The 18,884-nt window shown below is 48.4% G+C and overlaps 2 protein-coding genes across 2 annotated transcripts; both read left to right on the top strand.

Moving 5' to 3' along the window:
- The first annotated feature begins 111 nt into the window (after nucleotides 1–111).
- LOC120730620 (post-GPI attachment to proteins factor 2-like) lies at nucleotides 112–8,881 on the top strand. Its single transcript, XM_040027046.1, has 6 exons — nucleotides 112–443; nucleotides 912–1,128; nucleotides 1,749–1,992; nucleotides 2,071–2,177; nucleotides 2,372–2,480; nucleotides 8,344–8,881. Exons 2-6 carry the CDS (start codon nucleotides 961–963, stop codon nucleotides 8,466–8,468), a joined length of 753 nt encoding a protein of 250 aa, XP_039882980.1. The 5' UTR covers nucleotides 112–443; nucleotides 912–960; the 3' UTR covers nucleotides 8,469–8,881.
- A 793-nt stretch (nucleotides 8,882–9,674) lies between these two features.
- LOC120730618 (post-GPI attachment to proteins factor 2-like) lies at nucleotides 9,675–13,010 on the top strand. The gene is made up of 6 exons (XM_040027043.1): nucleotides 9,675–9,972; nucleotides 10,450–10,618; nucleotides 10,838–11,087; nucleotides 11,172–11,278; nucleotides 12,541–12,649; nucleotides 12,751–13,010. Exons 2-6 carry the CDS (start codon nucleotides 10,451–10,453, stop codon nucleotides 12,879–12,881), a joined length of 765 nt encoding a protein of 254 aa, XP_039882977.1. The 5' UTR covers nucleotides 9,675–9,972; nucleotide 10,450; the 3' UTR covers nucleotides 12,882–13,010.
- Nucleotides 13,011–18,884: the final 5,874 nt, after the last annotated feature.

The raw sequence follows: 18,884 nt of genomic DNA, 5'->3' as shown, positions 1-18,884 counted from the left end.
ACACACACACGTGAATTTACAAAACACGTAATAAAAATGTGAATGCATCGTGGTCAAATGACGTCACATACTAGACACCTGTAGCAGTGAGCGACCAGCTGTTCCCATCAGTGCTGACGCAGTGACGCAGTGATGTCATCTAACTGCTTTGTTTAATAAAGATTTAAAGACCTGCCACTGTTTTTACACGCTTTAGGTTAAAGACTTTTATTTTGAAAGATGTAATCAACGGAAGTTATTAATGTTGTCAGCAAAGGAGCCCTGCCACTTCCGGTTAGATTAATCATTAAACTAAGTTAAATAGCACGTATGAAGTGTGTGTGACGTTAAACGGCGCGAGGAGCTTTAGATGAGGCGTGGAGCTGGAAAACTCTTTGTCCGGTTTAAAGCTCGTTTCCGGTCCCAGCTGCTGTCAGCCACGTCAGAGGACCGCACCTGTTCAGGTAAGACAGCCCCAGAACTCTGTCAAAGTTTAAAACTGATGTCCTCTGCTTGGATCAGCATTCATGCAGCACACCAGACTCCGTTTAAAAAACGTCACATTTTACGGTACCTGAACCAGTGGCAGAGACTGATGCTGGCTTCCTGACGGCTCGTGATGCCGATGACCTCTACAGTTCTGTATACACACTGCACCAAACTCCATTTAAATTCTTCTCATTTTTAATACCCGCCTCAGTAACACAGGCTGATATTTGCCTGTGGACACAAACAGGGCACGAAACCACTGAAATATCTTTTGAAGTTAACTGATGTTGTAGCACCGCAGTGCAAAAATCCCTTGTTGGAAGTAATCGATACGTGTCACAGCTTTAAAAATGTCACAGACTAAAACATGTTTGGATTACAACCACAAACTCAGGAGCAATAGAAACGAATCCTAAAGACGAGCTCGTTTCCATCCTTTGCAGGTGGTGTTAGTCTCACCTGTCTCAGGCTTGAAGCTCTCCTGTCTCCAGGATGCTCCAGGGGCCGTACGGCGACCCGGACCAGGGCCGGCTCCTCATCCGGCTGCCCTTCAAGATCTTCGCCGTGGTGACGGTTCTGCTGCCGGCGACCGGCTTCATCGCCTGCATCATCGTCTCCCTCATCTACCACTACGAGGACACGACGCACGCACACTGTAAGGTAAATGTGGAAGCACGCAGACGCCAGCAGGAAGCACGTTTCTCTGCACAGACGTTAAAGAAGATCACTCAAAGTGTCTTTTATTTTGAAATTAGAAGCAGTAAAACATTCTAAATGTCTGTAATTCTTCATGAAACAGACAAAATGATGTCACTTCCACCTGGCGAGGGTCGTGACCCTGGTTTTAGTCGTCTCTTTAACCGGCAGCGTTTATGTTTGACCTTCAGTTAAGTCAGTTTGCACGGCGCCCAATCACAGCAGCAGTCGCCGCAGCGCTTTAAATCATCAGGACGTACAATAAGACAAAGAAGACCGAGGAAACCCAGCAATCATAATCTCATCCGTATAGTGATAATAAAGGCATTCTATTCTATTCTATTCTATTCTATTCTATTCTGTATGACCCCCTGTGAGCAGCACTTTGGCGACAGTGGGAAGGAAAAACTCCCTTTTAACAGGAAGAAACCTCCGACAGAACCAGGCTCAGGGAGGGGCGGGGCCTGTCAAGGAAATCTGGGCTTTAAACGCGTGTTAAACGTTCAGCACTTCCTGTTTTTAACGGCGTGCAGTAGCAGGAGAGGCGTTCACGGCGGAGTGACTTTCAGAGTTTCTTCTTCCAGGTATCCAACTACCTCCCGTCCATCAGCTCCTCCGTCGCCCACGTGCCGGAGCGCTACATTTGGCGTGTCTGCATCGGGCTGCACTCGGCGCCGCGGTACCTGATGTCCTTCGCGTACTTCAGCTTCTACCGTGGGCGCTTTAGCGGTCGGGAGCGGCTGCTGAGCGCGCTGGCGCTCCTCTGCAGCCTCGCCGAGAACACCGGCCTGCTGCTGCTCACATACGTGTCGTCCAAAGAAAACCACCGTGAGTACGCGGCGGTCGGCTGACCGTGAGCGTCAGACGTCTCTAATCTGAAACGTTGATGACTGTCTGTCTCCGCAGGTTACCATGACAATGGGTTCAGAGTGTTCACAGGGAGCTCGCTGGTGCACATGCTCATTACATGCCGGCTGTGGTACGTGATCAAGAGAAGCTTCGAGAGCGCAGAGGTAACTCGACCGCCGTCGGGTCCTGTGTGTCACCAGGAACAGAGATAACGCAGCTGTGCATCCGTCACACGACGATTAAATCTGTGAACGTTGGAGTAACGTTACCAACGTCACTTTAACTTCATCGCTCTCCTTTTATTATTTAATTGTAAACGATCTGCAGAGCTGTTAATCCCACGCTGTGTCCTTCTCAGGAGGACGTATCCTATCGTCGGAAGCTGCGTCTCTTCGTTTTAAACGCCGCCTGTTGTTTGGCTTCCTACTTACTCTACAAACGCCACAACGACCGCTGTGAACCTGGAGGTAAGTCTGACTCGGTCACGTTTATAACCGGGTTCAGAGGGACTTCTGTCTGCAGGACGGTTCCAGTCTTTGAGACCAGAGGGAGCGCAGTCCTCAGCCTGTGTCAGGCCGGGCTGCTCGGCGTGTTAGTTTGGGGTTTGTTAGGATCACAGGAGGCCTTTGCTGGGTTCCTCCGGGTGTCCTGTGGGTGGTGCATCAGCAGGATGATGGGGTACCAGGACAGTTGATACGTGCTCCTGGTACAACAGCAGCGAGTGCTTGCTCCGTATTCCTGGTGTGTGTTGGACTCTCGCCCTCGCCTGCCCCTTTGCTCTCTACCCTCTCCATCTTGGATTTCAGCATCCTACTCTGTGCATTATTAACACATGACCAGCAAACACTCCTGGACCTCCGATTCTCCTTTTCACATCGCTTCGATCGATGCCGCCCCTCTACAGCCAGACTCCCCCACTGGCCCTCCCTGCCTACCCCCTTTCATCCTGTATAAGAAACGATACAGGAGACGTGGTAAAGGAGTGGCTTCCGTGTGCGTATGAAGGCTTACCTTGAAGCACGGGCTACAGTTTACCCATATGTCTCTGGGGACTTGCCACGCTCTTTCCCTGCTTGGCCACCGGTGGCTTTGCTCCGTCTCACAGCAAGCTTACCCAGCGCCTCCAGCGGCATGCCACCTAAATATAATAAGACTTTTATTCACGAATTTGCTGACCTTCTTGGTTCAGTTATTTTTAAATATGACTGTGTGCTTATTGTTGTGATTTTAACCTTAATATCTGCTGTAACGACCATCTGTTAGCCAAAGATTTCCCTGCATTAACGGACTCTTTTAATCTTGTCCAGTGGGTTAACCAACCAACCCACGCCAGGGGCCACACCCTCGATCTGGTTTTGATATGGCTTGGACATTAGCATTAAGGATAGTTTCCTCACCGACACTGTTGGTGACCTGGGGGTGTTTCTGGAAAGCTCTTTTAAATTCAACAAGTGTCTTCTGTTGTCAAATCTTGCTTCTGTGAATTGCGTCTTATTACAAGGCCAGACATCATGTCTTGCATAGGGACCTGGAAAGCTTATCCACGGCTTTGTGACGTCTCTGTTGGATTATTGCAGCTCCCTTTACTTCGGTCTTACCTCTACTCTCCTCCATAGACTGCAAACTCAGAACGCGGCTGCTCGTCTCCTCACGGGTGGTGGGCGGCGTGTCTCTATCAGCCCTGTCCTTGCCGACCTGCATTGGCTTCCCGTTAAGTATCGCATTCAATTCAAAATCCTGCTGCTCACCTTCTGAATCATTAACAATACAGCACCAAGCTGCCTCACTGAGCTACTTACACCCCCACTAGAGCACTAAGATCATCTTCCCAGCCACTCTCGGTGCTGCCGAGGTCCCGGCTGAAGACCAGAGGTGACCGAGCGTTTGCCTCGGCTGCAGCCGATCTATGGGATAAACCCCCCCCACACACACACCCATCGCTGTCAATCCTTCAAACCGCGGTTAAAAACCACTTATTTAGCCTCGCCTTCTCTACCAGGTAATGGTCGTTTGTTAGTTAGTTTAACTCTTATTTCTATCTTTGGTCCATTCTTAACTGCTTTTAATCATTTTAATTTTTTATCCTTTACACATATTGTTCTTTTATGCTTTTATATGCATTTCTGTGGCTTCTGTGTTTTTAATGCCATTTAACCTGCTACCATGTTGGTACTTTGCCACAGCTTCATCCTCATCAGGGCTCTAGACTAACTTTTTGCCATGGGCGTACCGGCACAAAAGTTAGGCGCACACAAATTTTATAATAATTGATATAATATAATGTGTTTTTCTGGATACACTGTGCTTTTTCAGCATTCAAAGATTGAAATATTATAATTCTGATCATTTATCAGTACTGACTTCATCAGCATTGTGAACATCACAGCAGATGCCTTTGTGTGAAAGTAACTGAGAATAAAACAGAAAAACATGAAGGAGATTTTCCTGGTCTGGCTTTTTATAGCAGATAACCTTAAAAATATTCTACAATGTTCTGCATATAAAGTTTAAATTCCTTCAGTATTGAACAACAGAAAAAATAGTTGTCCGAGGTCATTTAAGTGAAAAAAGAAAAGAAAAAGACAGCAGCCACAGTGCTGTAAACAACGGTAGACTGGTGGGTAATAAGCGAATGAATAATACAGAAAACAGAGATTGGAGACGGGAAACTGTTCTTGAAGTACAGAGAGAGAGAGAGAGAGAGCTAGCTGTGCATGGAGTGTGATTTTAATAGTCGTGGAAGCAAAACAGCAAAATTCATGACGACATTGATCAAATGTGAAGCGCAGTTTGCTGCTTCTTTTGCTGCTGGCTCGGTGGATTTTGGTCGGAGAGACAAAACCTGCAGCTCAGAATCAGCGCAAAAAGACGTAAACACAGCGCGGACCGGACGCATCAGGATCGCTGAGCTCCGACAGCGTGTCCGTCTACGGGCCGTCGGGTGAGAAAGCCGAGAAAGACAAAGCTGATTCTGATGCGTCGGGTCTGTGTTTACGTCTTTGTGTGGAGTCCGTGTACCTGCTCTCATCTGCTGTTTGGTTGTTGTTGAAATGGTTTTGTGAGCTTTAATCTGAGAATCTGGCGTTTCTGGCAAAACACAGTTATATTTAAAAGTCAGGATTTAATGAATTGATATCGCTTTATTCAAGCTACTCACCTCCCACTTCCACCTGCACTTTCAACTGGACCACGGCCAATCAGAGAGGTCCCACCCCTGACTATCTCTGATTGGTTTAGTCCACGATAGGGGCAAAATGTGTGTCTGTTGTTGACCACAGGGAAGGTTGCAGATTTTTTTTTTTTTTTTTTTTTTTTTTTGCTACCTGAACAGTTGGTCGCACAGGTGCAACCAAATATTTTTTTTAGTCGCACCACTGAAAAATTGGTCGCACTCTAGAGCCCTGCCCCCTGTTACTGATCTTACTCTTTTGCATGTTAAGCACTTTGGTGCACCACTGGTTTTTAAATGTGCTGTATAAATAAAGTTTGTTGTTGTTGTTGTTTGCCTGGGCTGCTGTTTGTCACCTGTTACTTTCATCATTCTTATGGACACAATTTCTAGGCACAGCCACGGACTGGACGATCTCAGCGTCTCTGCTTGTTTGCAGATTATCAGGCTGTGAACCGAAGATTGATTTGATTGTGAAGCAGTGGAAACGATAATCAGCACTGAGTCTGAGCCCATGGGGGGAGAGCCTGTTCTGGTTTGGGGAGTATCTCGGGGGTTTGTTCATAGCTGGACTGGCCATCGGGCATACCGGGCATTTGCCCGGTATGCCCGATGGCGATTTTTTGGTTTTATGGGCCGATGGATTTATTTATTTATTTTTAGGAAGGGTATATATAATGAAAGGTGTTGGATTGGCCAATTGGTCATGATCGACTCTGGGCTGGACCAATTACAGCCGAGGAGGCCGGATGCACCCTCCCCCTTGTTTAGCAATCACGTGATTTTCGCGCATTGCATGCCGGGAATTAGTGGCAAAACAATCCAAGTACCGCATCAAATGCAAGCATTTGCAGCACTGCAAAACGTTCATTCTCCGGTTCCAATACCTTCTTGTTTTTTCTTTGCCGCACAAAAAAGGAATGTACAAAACAAAAGGAGAACAATGCCGGTCTGTACAAAGACAGACTCGACGAAAAGACAAAGAAAAGATACGCGGAAAATTCAAAGGAGTGAAAGGGTCAGACCCTTACGAGCACACAGAGTGGACAAAAGACGTTAGCGTGCTGCCCAACTTTCACCACGCTCATATTTATAATTATACGGTTCTTGGAGTGAGTGCATACACTCATGAAGTTTAGTAACTTCAGGTCACTGCAACAAGCCCAGGTACAGTTTACCGACTGATGGGTACAGGACCTTGAAATGCAAAGGTAAGTTTACCAGTCTCACAAATCGTCGTCATAAATACACATTCGTTAACCGTTTATTAATATAACCTTTGAGCTCAACGGTAATTAATTAGTAGTGGAAATAATTTCTGGTACGTGTTACAGAAATGTAGCAGTGACAATAATATTGTATGTTGTAATCGTACTGGACAATTAGTGATACAAAACAACTGTTTTATCCTGTGAATAAAAGTATATGTTTTTGTCAATGTACCATAATAACAGAAGCGAAACGCAATATTGTGTCAGGCAATTCACTATTTATGCACAATAAACACAATAAATAAAGGAGCGACAATTTCTGTTCAGCGCCAGACTTGCTTGTAACCTATATCACCAATTATGTTATGAAAATGACGTATTAACTACTACAAAACTCTGACCTTTGTGGGAATGCTTGGAGCAGACTAACATGTGAGCTGGAGTGTTCTGGGACGTTATATTTGTATATCCAGACCATCCGTCGGTTCTTACTTGGAAACATGGCTTAAAAAAATTCTCTTCAAGACGTAATCCGATAAAAAAAACGATCTCTTTACCCGTCGGCTTCCCGTGGCTGTCATGCGACCGGCTATTGCAGTTAATAATACAACAGCTTCTTGACATTTTTTGGGTTTCTTTTTATCGCTGTGTAACTGAGTTCAATTGAAAGCCTGCATGCGCTAGTACCTCTTGCCACAAGTTCCCAGAATCCTTTGCGGTTTTACCCCTGAATGACGTCACATTTTCAATCTTTATCCTGGTGGGCCGGTCTCTAGTCAAAATGCCCGGACCGATTTTTTGTCCCAGTCCAGCCTTGGGTTTGTTCACAAGTGAGGGGAAACTGTCTCCACATGTTAATGTGTTTAGGTGAAGAAAGAGCCGAGCGTGAAAGTAAAGCCGTCACATTCAGTCTGCGTCCTCACACTCAGCGGTGACCCCGAGCTCTGGGTGATGAGTCGCTGCTCTTCCACAGGCGCGAGTTAAGCTGGGCGCACACTGTGCGTCGCGTTATTCAGCTCCTGCTCAAAGTAAACGATTGACTCGCAGGGGTTAGAAGGTCGTAGGTCACGATGCTCCGATGCGACCTGAGTCACACTGTGCGTCCATAACATGAAGGTTATAACACAACATCTGTCCCTCTCTGTCTCTCACTCACACAGACACACACACCACCATCAGCTTTGCTAAATTGCTGATGAAAAACATGAGCAGGCCATTCAAGTCTTTCCACGGTCGTTGTGGTCGTGATCATTTTGTGAGGCCACATCGAAAAGGCTCGAATGAGCCAAAGTTCTACAAGTTGTGCCTCCGCTTGTGTCCCGATCACAGGCTGCACCGCTGCTCCGTGTTTTCACTTCCATCTCTGTGTTTGTGCGTGAGCAGCGTGAGAGGCTGCGGTGAACCATACGACTGATGATCGGGTGGTCGTGGGGTGTTAATCGCTTCTCGTTACCCCACGTATACTACACGATGAAGTGAAACTCGGCCGATCCCCAAAACGACTGAAAAATCGTCTCAAAATGGGCCAAAACTCGCTCGGTGCATGGCCAGCATTAGAGAGGTCACATGGTGCCTCCTGGAGGAGGTGTTTTGAACATCTCCTACCAGAGGTCGTGAATCAGACCCAGAACAATCTGGACATCAAGTCTTTCAGCTGGTATCCATGGAGACGGACTCTGGTCTCTGCTGCAGCCGAGCAGGTGTTTGGTTGGTTCAGTGGTTGGTTTGCTCGCGGATGCGTTGTCCAGCCTGGCCCAAACTTCTCATTGACAGCAGTCTCAGCCTGAGCACAGTTTAGACATCACCAGGAAGTGCCACGACTTACACTTTGATGCAGCGCTGCAGACCGGAGCGACCTTCGTCTGGAAGCCTCACGGAGACGGTGTGAAAACTGATTCTTCATCGCTGCTGTAACTCGGATACACTGACCTGTCTGCTCTGTCTCTCCAGTCTACACCTTGTTCGCCTTCATCGAGTACCTGATGGTCTTCTCCAACATCGCCTTCCACTTTACGGCTTTCTGGGACTTTGGCAGCAAAGAGCTGATCGTGGCCACGCCGCTGATACGACACTGAGCTCCGCCCAGAGAGTTCTTCTTCTATCGTTGCTTTTAAACACCTGGGTTTAAAGGCTGTGTCCATCTTCTGTTTGCAAGCTGCTGGAGCGTTTTTAATGCGGTTATCTGAACAATCATACGGCTGCTGTGCGGCTAGTGCACCACCAGAAGAAGAAGTCTGAGCTCCAGCAAAACAAATAAAACCTTCAAAGTTTGTTAAATGTTATATATTACAAATGTTATAGCTGGGAGTCGTTGTCCTGTTACGTCAGCTTTTAAAACCTTTTCTTAAATGTTTCTTACATATTATTCAATTTTTCTGTTTACAGAGTTTTTACTCCGTCACTGTGACACGCTGCTTTAAACATCTGTCTCTGTTTCTCTGATAAATTCATGTTCTGCTCCTTAATTAAACCGAAACACTGAACTGTTGGTTTATGGCTGCTCTTCATCTTTATTGTCCACTGACACACTGTGATAGAATACAATAGAATAGAACAGCCCTTTATTGTCATTGTACATGTACAACAAGCTTATGAGAGCTCCACGCCACTGTGCAGGAGTAAAAACAGAATATAAACACTAAAGACATCAGGAATAAACTGCAAACACGAGAGAGACGTAGAGTCAAGGGAAGTCAAGGGGTGGGCGGGGTCACCTGTGATGGTTCACCTGACACAGGAGGAGCTGGCGATGGCCTCCAGGGTTAGCAGTGATGTTTTGGGTGGTGACCCTCTGTGCAGCCTTGCTGTTCTCAGTCGTGGCCACAGAGTACCAACACCAGGCAGGAGGAGCACGCTCTCCACTGAGGAGGGGAGAAGGTCAGCAGCAGCTCCTGGTCCAGGTTCTTCTTCCTCAGGACACGGAGGAGGGGCAGCTGCTGCTGGGCCTTCTTTACCAGGGTGATGGTGGTGTGGGTCCAGGTGAGATCAGCAGAGAAACCTGAAGGTGGAGACAGATTCAACCTGTTCTTCAGTTATAGTGAGAGGGGAGTGGAGCTGTCTGTGCCTCCTGAAGTCCATTATCAGATGTTCAGCTTCAGATTACTTTCTGAGCGCCGGTGGGACATGTTCTCTACCTCCACCCTGTACGCCGTGTCATCTCCATCAGAGACGGGCCCAACCACGGTGGTGTCATCCTTATACTGGACGGAGACGTTGGGTGGGTGACAGCTGCAGGCGACAGGAAGACTTTTATTCTGAAGGACGTGGTTACCGGAAGTAGTAGTTTGTTGTCGTTACCGGAGCGTGTCTGTGTCCTCCGGTGAAATAACCGGTAAACTGTATTATAAACAGCGTAGAAAGTGTGCGCGTGACATTAAACGGGTGAGAGCAGCAGCCGTGTGGCGGGAAACGGACGCTGTTACAGGTGTGGAGCGGCGTTTCCGTCACAGTCACGGAAGTTGGCGGCTAACGTTGCTAGCTGCTGCGGTTAGCTGGGCTGACAGGATTAGCTCCGGGGCTGAGGACACCGGCGGGGGGCTCGATGGCAGCGAGGAGGAGCGAGCCCGGGGAGCCGTGAAGGTGAGTCTTGTCACCCGGCCTACCTGCTCACAGCCGCACGTCTGCCACGTCAGAGGACTGCGTCACCTGTACAGGTGAACAGGGACGTGTTCAGAGCGCAGACACGAGTAACGGGACCGAACTTTTTACGTAATGTTTCTGTGCTGTGGGTGAATTTCTCTGCAGATCAGCAAACAAACAGTTTTAAAATGTTCTCCGTGACCGCACCTGTGCAGGTGACCTTTAACCCCCCGCTCGTCAGCACAGACACAGCTCAAAGTGTCGATGACCTGACCTGTGCTGCCTGGTTTAAACATGGTGAATATTCAGTGCGCGGTGCGATCCAGAGCAGCTGGTGGATTATCCCCACAACCTCAGAGGCTCGTGTGTTTGAGGTGTCAGCGAACAGACAGCAGAAACCACAGATAGCTCTTAAATGTTCAACCACAGTGGGAAAGCTCCTGGTGTGTTTACCTGTTTATGGCTCCACCCCCCCAGGATGCTCCAGGGGCCGTACAGCAGCCTGGACCGGGACCGGCTCCTCATCCGGCTGCCGTTCAAAAGCTTCGCCGTGGGGACGGTTCTGCTGCCGGTGACCGGCTTCATCGCCTGCATCTTCATCTCCCTCTGGTACCACTACGAGGACGCGACGTACACGCACTGTAAGGTGAGTGCTGATGGCGAAGGACACGTCAGCAGGAAGCTGCTGATTTATTGAAACCACAGCCAGCTGACGATTCAAAATGTGCATTTCAGGCTCGCGCTGAACGTCTGGGTAAAGCATTACCTGGTGGCGGTGCGGTGATGACGCTCCCACGCCACACCTCAGCCTCAGGTGTCATCAGGACCCGCCCACCTGATTCACCTGAAGTCATTTTTCTTCCAGGTGTCCAACTACCTCCCGTCCATCAGCTCCGCCATCAGCGGTGTGCCGGAGCGCTACATCTGGCGCGGCTGCATCGGGCTCCACTCGGCGCCGCGGTACCTGGTGGCCTTCGCCTACTTCAGCTTCTACCGCAGCCGCTTCGCCAACAGGCTGCGGGAGCTGCTGCTGAGCGGGCTGGCGCTCCTCTGCAGCCTCGCCGAGAACACCGGCCTGGTGATGCTCACGTACGTGTCGTCCACGGAAACCTACAGTGAGTACGGCACGGTCAGCTGACCCAGGTCCTCCAATCAGGAGTTAGCCCTTCAGACGTGCTGACGGCCGTTTGTCTCCACAGGTGTTCATAAGTACGGGTTCGTCACGTTCATAGGGAGCTCGCTGGTGCACATGCTCACTACGTGCTGGCTGTGGTACGTCATCAAGAGACACTACGTGAGCCCAGAGGTAACCCGCCCTGTCAGCGTGCTGTGCGACCACAAACGTCAGTCGTTGTCTCGTTTAGTCGTAACAGATGAGCTTTAGTCCGCGCGGTTTCTCAGGCTCAGTGTTCGTTTCCTTTACCAGCTGTTTGAGGGAAACGTAATGAATTAGTTTAAAATGCCTTCAAAGCTTTCTGTAGACAAACTGCTCGATCAGTCGGTCGCGGCGAGTTCAGAGTCCTGATGTTACAAAGCTCTGTGAGAGGATCAGTCTGTAAATGTTTATGGGGTTTTGTTCAGGTCTTTGAAGAGTTCTTGTGGTACTTGAAGGCATCATGAGGGTTCCCATCGCGCTGCGAGCGTCCTCGCCCACGTCTGTGGAGGATTTCAGATCCTGACGGTGGTTCATGTTGTTCCTGTTGGGGTTCAGGTGACGCCGGGGCAGGTTTGTTTCTTCTAGGCATGATTGAGGGACTCAAACACTTCTGAGTCCTTGAGGAGGATTTTGGATTACTAGTAGGTCATTATGGTGGTTAAGTGAATTTCTGAGGAGGATCACATGATTCTGGTGGACGTTGTTGAGGACGAAGGATCAGGTTCTGTCTCTGTTTGAGGCGGTCAGGTGGTTCAGGAGGTGGTTTTGGTGCTGCTGGCGAAGCTCCACATGTACCTCAGAGCATCCCTGTTGTTGTTTCGAGGAGGATTTAAGGATACGCCCGTAGGCTCTGTGAGAACGTGATGTAGCTCTCGAAATACTAACACATGCCAGCTGTGGGCGTGGAGCTCTTTCAGGAGTGTTTGCTCCTCCGTTCTGAGGTTCTGTGCAGGTTTGGAGGCCTTCTTTGTTCCAGGAGTCCTAGAAGAAGATCTGGGGTTGGTCCTGTCAGCACCTGAGGCAGTTCTAGGAGTGAGTCCTCCTGCAGCCAGTCCCGACTTTAGTGAACCTGCGGAGATGTGCTTGTAAGGCTTATTATGGTCTGCAGAACCTTCTAGCATTGCTTCTGTTTTGGTCGCCCGTGTTGGTGACCTCTGTGTGCATGAAGGGCTTTGTAGCGTCTTTCTGAAAGCCTGTTGGTGCTCAGGGAGAGTTTGGGATACTTGGTGGGTTCCTTCGGTTCTCGCGGTGGTTCTGTGGTTCCTCGGGAGCTTCAGGGCTCTGCAGGACAGTTTGGTGTCAGACAGTAACGTCCACCTCTGGTCACATGGAGCCAGTTTGCCTCTTTGTCTTTCATTTCTTTGGTAGTTTTCCATAAATCTGATGTTGATTTTGCTCTCTGTCCGTCTCAGGAAGTGACATCATATCGCTGGAAGCTGCGTCTCTTCCTGTTCAACATCAGCTGCTGTGTGATCGCCGCCTACTTCTTCAGACGCCACAACAAATACTGTGAAGCAGGAAGTAAGTGCCGCTCTGCTTTGTGCTGCTGCTCTCCGTGTCTCACGCCGTCTCCGTGTCTCACGCCGTCTCCGTGTCTCACGCCGTCTCGTTGTCTCCTCCAGTCTACTCCCTGTTCGCCGCCTTCGAGTACCTGGTGGTCTTCTCCAACATGGCCTTCCACATGACGGCCTTCTGGGACTTCGGGAGCAAAGAGGTGACCGTGGCCACGCCGCCGGAGGACAAACGATACTGAGCAGGAGGGGGCGGGGCGTTTCTACCATTTCTGAACTCAAGAGCAGAGAGAGGAGTCTGATGACATCATTCCAACGACACCCTGACCTTCGGAGCGGGACGGCGTGATGGAGACGTGGACCAGAGTTCTTCTTCTGTGTTGTTTCTCTAGTGCGCTGTGTCTTTGAATCATCAGAAATGATGCGTATTGATGATGTCATTGATGATCAGCCCCGCTGTGATGATGTCACACTTGTTTGTTTACAGAAACAGCTGATCAGGGTTTTAATGGTTTTATTTCCACACAGGTGAAAACCATCAGAGACAAAATAAATGTGATGATGATGATTTCATGGTGGTGTTCTTCATCCTCGTCACCTGACGTGTTTAGTTTATAAAAAAAAGAAAAGCTTTTCCATGACGATGAATAAACGCTGAAGGAGAAAGTGTTGGAAATGTAAAGAAATAAAAATGAGCCTTTGAGTAAAGAACAAAATGTTTTGACAGAAATCAGAGAGGCTGAGACGGTCTGAGCATGTGCAGAGGATGGAGGCGGAGCTGCCGGGCGGGGGGAGGTCCTCAGAGGAGGTTCATGGCTGCAGTGTTTGTATCTTAAACAATCCTGCAGCACACAGGAATCGTTTTAGTTCCACAGGACGTGAAAGCTGCGCGTCGGTTGGAGGCTCACAGACTTACATTAATGTTCGCTAACTAGTGACAGAATCACTGAGAGGAAAACACTGACGTGTGTTTGTGTCATGATCAAAGTGCTTCCTGATGAGTCCAGGCTCCTGTGACCCCTGGAAGGACAGAGGTCATCGCGCCACGTCACACTGGTTATAATACGTTCTCTCATAAATGAACACAGTGGAGTGGACAGCTCACCGCTGCAGCTCTACAGTGAGCCTCTCACACTGTTTAGTTTCACTGTCCTTATTTTCCTCTGAGGTATCGATTCTGTCACTAGTTAGCCTGAGTCTGTTAGCCACAACCAACCAATCACATGTTCACGTTTGACAGATGGAACTATGAACATGTTTTAAAGCTTTATGCACTGATTTGTTAAACCCAGCTTCACAGACAGTTACAGCTGTGTCAGTGAGGGACATTAGCCTTTGTGTTCAGCGTTTCATGTCCCCTTTAATATAGTAGATATTTATTAACCCGCAGACGGTATAATATCTGTAATTCAGTCAATTTTATTTGTACAGCGCCAAATCACAACAACAGTCGCCTCACGGCGCTTTATATCATACAGTAGATCCTACAATAATACAGAGAAAAACCCAACAGTCAATGACCCCCTATGAGCAGCACTTTGGCGACAGTAGGAAGGAAAAACTCCCTTTCAACAGGAAGAAACCTCCAGCAGAACCAGGCTCAGGGAGGGGCGGGGCCAGCTGTGATTGGTTGGGGTGAGAGAAGGAAGACAGGATAAAGCAGGGGTCGGCAACCCCGTTATATATCATGTTATAACGTTTCTTTTGCCTGGGTGGCAGCTCTACGCTTACGTACTCGGATGAGCTTGCCTCATCCTACAAGTTGTGCCTCCATCTCTTATGTCCAGATCACACGCTGCACTGGCGTGCTGCTCCACCTTTTCTCTTTCATTTCTGTGTTTGTGTGTGCGCAGTGTGAGAGGCTGCGTTGAGGGGCGACAGGATTTCAAACAGGTTTGATTATCATGCGACCAAACGATTGATGATTGGGAGCTGGTCGTGAGGTGTTAACTGCTTTTCGTTACCCAGTAAACGACACGATGCACACATGATTAAGGCAAAACACGGCCGATCCCCAAAACGGTTGCGCAACTGAAAAATCGGCTCAAAATGGGCCAAAAATGGCACAGTGTATGGGCAGCTTTTGGAGGCTAGCTCCAAACAAACATCTGCAGCTTGGCAGTGTATACAGCACTATAATGACCAAACCTGATTCTTCCACATGCCTTTCTGGGTGGTGACCCTGAGTCTTTGAAGGCACTGGAACCGGGCCTTAAGCATTCGATAGTCATTTCAACTCTGGCTCTTGTCCTGCAATGAGCCAGATTATATCGCCTGCTGTGGGCCCGGTTCCAGGGTCAGGGGTAAGCAAATAGGGTAAACCTGGATACCCCCTATCACCAGCAAGTAGCCAGTGAACTCTCCTAAGCAGAAGGATACACTCTCAGTTCAAATGTCCCTGAAGCCATGGTCTTTATTATTTTAAAGTATTTTCAACTCACCATGTCCAAATTTTGTGCTCAGTGTACATTCACAAAAAATTCGTGAGTCATGAACAGAGCCTGGCCACTTGGCTTCCACATTTGTGATAATGTTGGCAGCATCACATATGATCTTCACAGTGCAGAGAACACAAATTAGCATCCATTACTATGATGCCATCACTTGTTAGTTTGAAATGCTACAGGGAACTATGTACCTGTACATTAATGCTGTGGAAAGACTTCCTGTTCACATAGTCTCCTTCATTTACTGAAGGAGCAATGATTGGAATGTGAGTGCATCTATACAGCCAATCACGCCTGGGAACCGTGAGAATAAATGTAAAATTTAAGTAGTAGTTCAAATATCACCACATCATGCATTGAGTTTTGTTCATCCTGATACCTGCAATTTTGTGGAATCCCTCTTTGATAAATCTTGTGGGTCTATGACCGGGGAACACCACAAACGAGTACAGGAGACGTTTCAGTGCAACTGTAACATTCCTGACTGCCCGACAGACGGTAGCCTTGGAAACGTGCTCAGCGTCACCAATATTATACAGAAAGCTCCCGTTTGCAAAAAACCGAAGTGCAATACAAATAATATAGTAAGTAAATAATAATAAGTAAAGGACTGCTGTGTTTTTGTGTTCACGGAAACATGGCTTAGCGACAGTGTCCCGGACCGCGCCATTCAGCTCGACCAGCTAACATGCTACCGTGCTGACAGAGTCATCGTCGCGGGAGGTAAGACCCGCGGGGGAGGACTTTGTGTTTACATCAATGATGCCTGGTGTCGCGATGCTGTTGCGGTCTGCAAACACTGCTCACCAGTGCTGGAGTTTATGGTTATTAAGTGCCGGCCATTCTATCTACCGAGGGAATATACAGCCATACTACTGTGCGCTGTGTACATCCCTCCCTCCTCCAATGTCAACAACAGGAGTGAGGCACTGAATGAACTGTACCAGCACATCAGTGAGCAACAGACAGCCCATCCTGATGCTTTTCTCATCCTGGCTGGGGATTTCAATCATGCAGACTTAAAGTGCGTGTTTCCAAAAATACAACAACACATTGACTTTCCAACAAGGGGAAATAACACACTGGACTTTGTTTACCACCACCCAGAGAGGAGCTTACAAAGCTTTTCCCCTCCCCACCTCGGCGCCTCAGACCATATCACTGTCATGCTAATGCCTGCTTACAGACCGCTCGTTAAAGCCACCAAACCGGTTCGTAAGCGGATACAAGTGTGGCCAGAAGGGTCTTCAGAGGCTTTACAGGACTGCTTTAAACACCACAGACTGGAACATGTTTAAGCAGGCTGCCACCTATAACAACACCACTGACCTCCAGGAGTACGCAGAGACTGTTACTGCCTACATCAACAAGTGTATCGAGGATGTAACAGTCACGAAAACCATAACTGTCCGGGCAAATCAAAAACCATGGATGACAGGAGAGGTCTACAGGCTGCTGAAAGCTCGGAATGTTGCCTTCAGAGATGGAGACGAGGCGAGCCTGAGGACAGCTAGGGCCAACCTTTCCCGTGGCATCAGAGAGGCTAAGAGACAGTACTCCAGGAAAATATCTCATCACTTCAAAGACAGCAGAGACTCACGGAGCCTGTGGCGGGGCATTCAGACCATCACAGATTACAAGCCCCCACCACAGACCTGTGATAGCACTATCCCCCTGCTGAACGAGCTGAATACTTTCTTTGCTCGCTTTGAAGTCCGAAACAGCACCACTGCACAGAAGACCCCACCCCCTCCTGGTGACCAGGTGATGACTCTGTCCCCGGACAGCGTGAGGGAGATCCCTCAGCAGGATCAATGCACGTAAAGGCTCCGGGTCCTGACAACATTCCTGGTCGTGTACTGAGAGACTGTGCAGTGGAACTCACTGATGTCTTCACAGACATCTTCAACATATCACTCATCCAGGCTGTCGTCCCCACATGTTTTAAAGCCACCACAATCATTCCGGTTCCAAAAAAGTCATCTCCCTCCTGCTTTAAATGACTACCGTCCTGTTGCACTTACTCCCATCCTGATGAAGTGCTTCGAACGACTAGTCATGCAACACATCAAGACTGTCCTGCCCCCCCTCCCTGGATCCCTTCCAGTTTGCGTATCGGCCAAACCGCTCAACCGATGATGCCATCTCCACTGCACTCCACTCAGCACTCACACATCTGGACAAAAAAGACTCATATGTTCGAATGCTGTTCATAGATTTCAGTTCAGCATTCAACACTATAATCCCCCAACAGCTCACTCAAAAACTGGTCCAGCTGGGGCTCAACACCTCACTGTGCAACTGGCTGTTGGATTTCCTCACCGGAAGGACCTCAAGCAGTACGGGTCGGCAGTAATACATCCAGCACCATCATTTTAAACACAGGGGCCCCGCAGGGATGTGTGCTGAGCCCCCCTCCTCTTCACTCTGCTGACCCATGACTGCACTCCATCATACAGCTCCAACCTCTTCATTCAAGTTTGCGGACGACACAACGGTGGTGGGGTCTCATTAGCAACAGGGATGAGACCGACTACAGAAGTGAGGTGAGACGCCTGGCCACGTGGTGTGCTGACAACAATCTCTCTCTGAATGTGGAGAAGACGAAGGAGATTGTCGTGGACTTCAGGAGAGTGCACACCCAACATGCTCCTCTGACCATTGACGGAACGTCTGTGGAGAGAGTGAGCAGCACCAAGTTCTTGGGTGTGCACATCACAGAGGATCTCTCCTGGACGTACAACACCACAGCACTGGCCAAGAAATCACAGCAGCGTCTCTTCTTTCTCGCGCAAACTAAGAGAGCAGGAGCACCAGCCCCCATCATGTACACTTTCTACAGAGGGCACCATCGAGAGCATCCTGTCGAGCTGCATCACTGTGTGGTTTGGAGCCTGCAATGCGTCCTGTCATAGAACCCTCCAACGCATAGTGAGAGCTGCAGAGAGGATCATTGGTGTCTCTCTCCCCTCCCTCCAGGACATTTACAGCACCCGTCTCACTAAAAAATCCCTTTGCATAGCGGCTGATCCCACGCACCCAATGCAAAGCTTCTTCAAGCTGCTGCCGTCGGGGAGGAGACTGCGGAGTCTCCAGGCCAGGACCAGCAGGCTGAAGGACAGCTTCATCCATCAGGCTGTCAGGAAGCTTAACACCCACACACACACACACACACACACACACACACACACACACACACACACACACACTCACACACACTCTCTGACTCACTCACTGGCCTGCACCAGTTACCAGTCACTTTGTGGAGCATTGGACTGCCATTACCTCATAAGACTTTGTTGTTACACTATCTCTTACCGCATACTACTAATCTCCATTTGCACTATTTGCCTATTTGCACTACTATGCCTCCTTACTTGAATACTGTATATTGTATATTGCATAGCTTTTTTTTTGTTATACGTAAAATTGTATTGTATTTATTTAAATTTTTACTTTTTAATTATTTTATTTGCATTTTTTTAATCACTAGGGTTTGAGAGTAACGTAATTTCTATTCTCTATATGTCCTGTACATGTGGCAGAATTGACAAATAAAGTTGACTTGACTTGACTTGACTTGATATGTACAGGACTGAGAGGATGTCCGCGATGTGTCACATGAGCAATATTAGGCCTGAGGATGTTATTCAAAAAAATTATAGATTGTGCTGAAAAACGGTAACGTTGACGAAGAAAATCATCAGGAAATGATAAAATGTCCAAACGCGCTCTAATCACTCTCTCCCGGCGGAGAGCTCTGCGGAGAATTTGGGCTTCAACATCTACTGGCTCTTC

The sequence above is a fragment of the Simochromis diagramma genome, unplaced genomic scaffold (assembly GCF_900408965.1).
Source record: "Simochromis diagramma unplaced genomic scaffold, fSimDia1.1 OVJJ01000773.1, whole genome shotgun sequence".
Classification (NCBI taxonomy): domain Eukaryota; kingdom Metazoa; phylum Chordata; class Actinopteri; order Cichliformes; family Cichlidae; genus Simochromis; species Simochromis diagramma.
This window is presented reverse-complemented; position numbering and strand designations above follow the sequence as displayed.

Excerpts from the sequence above, each read along its gene's own strand:
- LOC120730620 (XM_040027046.1), top strand. The coding sequence starts at position 961 with ATGCTCCAGGGGCCGTACGGCGACCCGGACCAGGGCCGGCTCCTCATC. Across the intron at positions 1,993-2,070 it reads GTCGTCCAAAGAAAACCACC|GTTACCATGACAATGGGTTC; the intron begins GTGAGTACGCGG and ends CTGTCTCCGCAG. Across the intron at positions 2,481-8,343 it reads CGACCGCTGTGAACCTGGAG|TCTACACCTTGTTCGCCTTC; the intron begins GTAAGTCTGACT and ends CTGTCTCTCCAG.
- LOC120730618 (XM_040027043.1), top strand. The coding sequence starts at position 10,451 with ATGCTCCAGGGGCCGTACAGCAGCCTGGACCGGGACCGGCTCCTCATC. Across the intron at positions 11,279-12,540 it reads GACACTACGTGAGCCCAGAG|GAAGTGACATCATATCGCTG; the intron begins GTAACCCGCCCT and ends TGTCCGTCTCAG. Across the intron at positions 12,650-12,750 it reads CAAATACTGTGAAGCAGGAA|TCTACTCCCTGTTCGCCGCC; the intron begins GTAAGTGCCGCT and ends TGTCTCCTCCAG.